The sequence below is a fragment of the Pelmatolapia mariae genome, linkage group LG22 (genome assembly GCF_036321145.2).
Source record: "Pelmatolapia mariae isolate MD_Pm_ZW linkage group LG22, Pm_UMD_F_2, whole genome shotgun sequence".
NCBI lineage: Eukaryota > Metazoa > Chordata > Actinopteri > Cichliformes > Cichlidae > Pelmatolapia > Pelmatolapia mariae.
In genome coordinates, this window is record NC_086245.2 from 31,412,970 (window position 1) to 31,419,814 (window position 6,845).

Consider the following 6,845-nt stretch of genomic DNA (forward strand, 5'->3'; position numbering starts at 1 on the left):
TCACATAGGTTGCCAATGACAACTGGCAGGCAAGCTACAACTGGTTGGTGACTAAAGTCATGTCTTCCTTTAAGCTTGGCCAGGTTCATGAAAGAACGTGCCAGGGTGACCTTCTTGTGCAGTGCAGTGTGAACTTGTCATATGCCTACACTTAAAAACAAAGGAAGCAGAACCTTCACAGTCCTAGCTGAACAGCCTACTTGAAGTTTAGACTGATTTAGAGGAGTATTATACTTGGTTGTGCACAGGAATACAGATAACTGCATAGACACCACAGATAAGTAGTTAGTCCTTTTGTTGAAGTCTGCCTAAATGGCATACATAGTTAGTGCATTGTAGTCACAAGAAACTGGAAAGCATAGAGGACCCTCGCTAGTATGGTGGATCTGTTTTTTTTGGGTTTTTTTAAACTGTCTAGATTAAGATGTTAGCAGTTTCAGAGCCTGGGTTTGGTTTATGCTACTGTGTCCATTAACATATATCATATTGGCCATTGTTGTAGACTGGCAGTGTGACCAGGAAGCAGAGTGTTGGTTGCTTATGGAAAATACTACAGAATGTAAAGTGGCCATGGTAATGGAAAAAACCAGGAGCATCATCAAAGGTTGCTAGAGAAAGCCAGGCAATGGGAAAGCAGCCCTAGCACCAGAGAGATGAAATGACTAAAGTTCTGTAAGCTTATCTACAAGCTACAAGTTACACTATGGAATTTAATATTAATTTGTTGGAATTTACCCTAAATCCCCGTCCCTTTTGTAATAGCCTATTTTAACATTTCCTTCTAGCAGTGTGCTCTTTGTCTTTTTTGTAATTGTAATTTTCAGCGGGTTAGTTTTTTTTTCTGTTCTCCTGTGAAAGGTCCATTTACTTATTGTTTCTTTCCCCTGTAAACACTTTTTTAAAAAAGTGCTCTATAATGAGACTTTATGACTTTATAGTGGACTTTACAGTACAGAACTATTCCGGAGTAATGCTGTAAAACAACGTGCTCAAATGATTTCCTCTACAGCTGTGGGGCTTTTGCTTTGCCTACAGTCTTTACCGATGCGCTTTGCACAGAACTCTTCCAGTTAAGAGAGTATGGATCATTGCTAATAAAAGTATAAGTGTAATGAAAGCAGGCGGCAGTGAAATCACCCCGGGACCACAGCGGGGCTGAACGGGTCTCTTCTGCTCTGGTGGATCCGTGGAAGTAGTTAGTGAACGTTTCTTTGCACAGTGATTAAGGGGGCGGACCAATAGCAACAAAGGAGACGGAGAGGAAGGTGGCTCCTCCTCTCCCTATCTCTCTCTCGCTCTCTCTGTGCTTTATAGATGTACATAATCCCTGAGATGACCCAGAAAACAAACTCCTCTGACTGCCGAGACATTGCAGAGTTCGCCGCAGGGCTGCATGTAGCCGGAGCATCAGCTGAAGGAACTACCCCGGCACTGATCCAACTTCTCAACCGATTCCACAATAAAATATCGGGTAGGTGTCATCTTAAGGTGCTATTTAAAACAGGTTGAAAGGCACCTCTTCGCCTTTGTCCTGTGGAGTATTTTCGTATTTCGCTACATAATTACAAATAGAGAGACTGGTTGGATTCGGACGGAATCAATCATATTTCACCTTGCCACTTACTTTAACGGCATTATAGGTTTTCTGTTGCGGTCTTATCGCATCAAATGATAAAAAGAATCCGTAAGGATGTGGATTAAAAAAAAGAGGTTTCGTGCTTCTGTAATAATGACTATTATCCTCCCTCAGACTATCAAAGTGGCATTTGAATTATAATAACGATCAGTACATAAGCTCCACAGAGGGGATATAATTAGATATCACAAGAGCAGAATATTATAAGGAGCGTTTAGGCTATTGAGGAAAGTCTCTTGTTTTATCAGCACTAAAAGGGTTGAATTGATACAAGCAGCCAGGGGCAAAGGCTGAGTTCATTCTAGGATGGTGGTATTTTAAAAATCTGAAACCTCTTTGTTTTTCCACACTCAAGCATTCTTTTCATCTTTTGCTCTAGATTTGTTTTCACAACCATCCCATTTAGAGGCAGCTCATGGAATAATGTCATCATTTTAACAAGCTAATTATGTTCAGTGAGTAGGATCTGTTTGCCATGTAGGAAATCTTAATGTGAGATGTTTAGTAAGGACAGAGGTGTTGTGTGTTGAGGCTGAGGGGGGTGGTCTGGAAAAGCATTTCTCTGTGTCCTTTGGGCTGCAAGGGTACTGCTGCCCTCCCTTGTTAGTGTTAGACTGAGGGGTAATTCACTGATGGTGTAATTTTGGAGGCTTTGACTTTTCTTTTTTTCCACACAGTGTTCAAATAGAGAAGCAGAAATCATAGAAGTTGAGGAAAAATAAGTTTTGAAACAATTATGTTTGTTTTTTTGTTTTGTTGTTTCAAGGGACTTGAATTAAGTGATGTAGTGTCACACCTTTGTTAAATCATAAGCCCCTGAAGAGAGGCATGAAAGTAAAATGGTCTCACCTGATCAGCTAAGATCAAGATATCCCAACTTGGTCACTGAATCGTAGTTTTTCCATCATCTGCAGTCAATTTTTGTGTGTTTCTGTGCCTCTAACCGGTAACTGAGATTTCAGCTGTCTTAATTTATAAATGCTAACATATAGATGTGTTTATAGGTGTCATTTGAAAAAACTGTAGGAACCTATACTGACAATAGATTTACAGCACAATTGGGTTAAAATATTGTGCTTGGTCAGCATGTTTTTATATACTGTTGTATATGCATACACATACTTTTTAGGATCAAGCTGGATATAGCTGCAGGCTTAAATTGTTATTTTGCTCTAAAAATATTTTTATAAACATGGGAATCATATATGAATAGCTGGAGCTCCAGGAACATTTCATGTGTCTAAATTATTACATGCAATGGTGATACTACATGACATAAAATAACATGGAAAATGCAAAAATGGAGGTTTAGGTAAGATGCACAATTACTTAGATAAGCTGGTGTAATACATACAGCATTCCAGATCTTCCACACAACTTTTGTTTGTAATGCAGGTTTTTAGAGTTTTTACTTCCAGCCCAAAATAAACCTGTTGACAACACTTTCTGGTGAATTGTACCAAATACAATTGATTTTTCTCCTTTGCCAAATATTAGATCATTGGAAGATGTTCAAACTGTTAAATTTCATTGAAAAGTGGCATTGATGAAAGTTAACAACTTTAGCATAAGCTATCTTGGCAATCAAAAAAAAAAACCTGCTTGAGTTCTCCTTGAGTTATTCCTTATTTTGTTATTCTACAAAGCCCTTAAAAGCTGGTTTCTTATTTGTCGTTATGAATAAATAGAACTTTTGCAATGTGTAAAGTGTGTTCTTGCCAGTTTAAACTGTACATATATTAAAATTGTCTACTTTATGCAATGGGTTCTCTTTCAAATCTAATGTTATATTGTGCTGGTTGTTATTGGTTTTGTAGGGCGACATGGCTGAACACATGATGATGCCCATGAACCATGGCTTCAGGATGGGCATGAATGGGCCACCACAGCACAACTGCCAGCGCAGTCTGCCCAATGGCCAGGTAATGCACTATGGCAGGAACCCTCAGAGCAATATGGAAGCTGCCATGAGACAGAGACCGGGTATGGTGGGACCTGGAGGGATGGTCCCTGTGAATGGAGCTCCCATGGCCAACCACCACCACCAAATGATGTCTGGTAGCATGATGTACAATGGCCAGTGTCCACAGCAACAGCAACAGCACCACCACTTGCACTCTCAGCAGCAGCAGCAGCAGCAGCAGCAAGGAGGACACCCACAGCAGTACCTTCCTGGGAATCTCACTTCACAGCAGCTCATGGCCAGCATGCACCTGCAAAAACTCAACACTCAGTATCACGGACACCCGCTGAGCTCAACTAATGGTCACCATCTGCCGAATGGCCCTCAGTACCGGATGGGCCCGGCCCAGCTTTCCAGCATGCAACACATTAGTGGGCCTTTGGGGCTGAATGGTATGGACATGGATCTGATCGATGAGGAGGTTCTGACTTCACTGGTACTGGAATTTGGTTTAGATCGCATTCAGGAGCTACCCGAGCTCTTCCTGGGACAGAATGAGTTTGACTTCATATCAGACTTTGTGTGCAAACAGCAGCCGAGCACAGTGAGCTGTTGAGGAATTTAGTTGAAAATTGTTTGGTTTGTTTGGATTCAACAGCCCAAAGAATGACTGAATGGCCACAGTAGCACAGCGAGAGGAGACAATCCCCCTGTTCTGTTTGGGTATTTCTGTATCTGTGTATATGACAGTGTCTGGTACAACTTCACGATGACCTGCCTGTGAGTTGTTGAAGAACTGTAATGGGCAAAAACGCAGAAAAAACACCAGGTTTCTCTGCTTTGAGACGGTGCCAGCAAGATCCGCTGCCTTTGGCCAAATTGGGGCATCCTGATGCAGCGGGCTCCGTCTGTACCCATCTGGCCCACAGCACATGTGCCTACAGTGCCAAGGCTTTTGGACAATTGTAAATTTAACAAACACAATGAGAAAAGCTGACCTAAAAGACTGTCATTCTGGGTCCACCAGATTTGGTGTAATCTTTTAAAGTGTTTTATCTCTGATGACAATTTTAACTAGTAGCAGACTATAGATCATACAAATTTATAAAAAAGTAGTTCTCTGAATTTGTTTATATGAGGAAGTAAGGATTTTTGTGTGCACATTGAAGGCTGGCTCTTCAAAACTGACTTCCTTCAAAAGATGACATTTCCTTGAAGAGCAGGAAAATGAAGTTGTGCATCATTCCAGAGTGGCACATTTTAGTTTATTTTGTGGGTAAAATGTGCTACATTGATTATTTCACTTATAATGTCATTTAACTGACTGACTAGGTGAAATCTGCATTGCATCTGTTTCCTGCTAAGTAACTATGACTGAATCATTGGCAAAGTAGCACATTTCCTTGAGTCTTGGCTTTAACAAAGCTTTTATTTGTGCATCAAAGTCTCACCACTCCATGTCTGACATTCATATATGTGTTACAAGACAGGTTACTGCTGTATAGAACTGCAAGAACAGATACAAGGTGAACGCCCTCTTAGCATCTCAAAAACTGCATAATTATGACCTATTCAAAGTGTTAAGGAAAGTTAGACCCACAACAAAATCAGTTACTGGTGGCATAGCTAATGCTTAAATTTGTTTTCCAAAACAGGATTTTTAAAAAATGCATTTGATTACAGTCTTTGTGTGCTTAGTGTGTACGTTTGTGGAATAAGGTATTTAAATCCCACCGAAGGGCATCCTCATCCCAAAAGTCATCGGTTGGTAAACCGATCAAGAGACTGCGCAGAGAGAGGGAATGATAGAGAGAGAGATTTTGGCCTGTGGACACAATGCGTGGACACAGCACTCTGTGCAGCACTTAGTTTAATCATTATTTAAATCTGTCACTACCTGTGGCGTTGATTTCATTAGACTGGAAGAGCAAACAAGTAGCAAAGCTGATGTTTTTTGCCATAAATGAGCTTGCTCTGCTGTGTTTCTACTGACAGGATTTGAATTACATGTTCTCACATGCTTGTCTTTACTGAGGTCAGCTTGCGCATTCTCTAGTGACTCAGTAATTATAAAATGGACATATATGATGACTTTTTCTAAAAGTAATTAGGTTTTTGGTCATGGGTGAAGTCTTTCCACAGCAGGTTGGATGTGTGATAACTTTCTGTGCTCTTTGTGGAACTGTCAGAGGAGCCAGGGCGACACTGTGTTAATCTGTTCCAATACACCTGTGCTGTGCTTCCTGCGTCTCACTGGAGATCTGCCATCTTGAAGCTCTTGAGTCCAACAATGGGCATTGAAATGCTGTGGTAAAGACAGAATAAGTGCCAGCACTCTGCTTCACTTTCTCCCTGCCAGAATTGCAGACACACTCACAACCTCATAGTTAAGGTGGAAATTCTTCTGGCCTTAGCAAGACAGTGGCCTCTGATTACCGCTATATCAACAAGCGCAGCCTTCTTGTGTATTGTATCTTTGTACTGTAGACTAGAGCTGAAGCTGATCTAGATACATTTAAGGTACTTTCAAAAAAATGTTTAAAAAAGCATTGTCAGAAATAAATGTAAGTCAGTGGCTGATTTTGATGTATTGACAAGAGATTATATTCTACTTTTTTTGTTTGTTTGTTTGTTTGTTTGTTTGTTTGTTTGTTTGTTTGTTTAGCAAAAAAGTGTGTAGATGTTTTTGGATGCAGGGCCTGAAGCTTTAAGACCAAGTGGACTGCATGTGTTGAAGGAAGCAAGAGGAATGCCACTGCTTTCTCACAAAGCAGCTGAGAATGTACAGCACAGTACTTTGTGGGAGCTTGTCTTACAATGGTAGATAAACATGTGAGATTGTAATCCTTATTCCAAATTACACACCATTAATTTGGGTGACAACCCGCCCGCCTACCCTCCCCCACACATTCTCCTCATCCTCCTCCTCCTTTCCCACTTCCACAAAGCTTTTGTAATGTTATTGATTATATTTGAAGAAAATGTATTTATTTTCAAATAAAATATTTATTTAAAGTGCTGTTTTTAATTGTATGTCAGTGATTTCTTAATCCACTCTCAAAAGGAGCCAAACATGTAACTTGTCATAAAGATACAGCACTGTTGATATATACCGTGAGCCTTGAGAGATGCTCTTTATTTGCCTGATCTTTTTTTTATTGGTTCTCAAGACTTCCACACCCACAATAAGCAATGAGCAAGCAGAAGAGCAAAGTACAAGTTACATATCCTAAATAGTAGAGAGTCAGCACTCTGTCAACACAGAGAATGTTTTTGTTGGTTCATTGTGTGTTATAGAATTTAAAA

The 6,845-nt window shown here is 40.3% G+C and overlaps 1 protein-coding gene across 1 annotated transcript; it reads left to right on the forward strand.

Moving 5' to 3' along the window:
* The first annotated feature begins 1,360 nt into the window (after nt 1-1,360).
* LOC135933267 (cbp/p300-interacting transactivator 3-like) lies at nt 1,361-6,567 on the forward strand. Its single transcript, XM_065471334.1, has 2 exons — nt 1,361-1,471; nt 3,454-6,567. The coding sequence occupies exon 2, from the start codon at nt 3,460-3,462 to the stop codon at nt 4,153-4,155; it is 696 nt and encodes a 231-aa protein (XP_065327406.1). The 5' UTR covers nt 1,361-1,471; nt 3,454-3,459; the 3' UTR covers nt 4,156-6,567.
* The last annotated feature ends 278 nt before the right edge of the window (nt 6,568-6,845 follow it).

What these genes read in the sequence shown, in the direction of transcription:
- LOC135933267 (XM_065471334.1), top strand. Translation starts at nt 3,460, where the DNA reads ATGGCTGAACACATGATGATGCCCATGAACCATGGCTTCAGGATGGGC.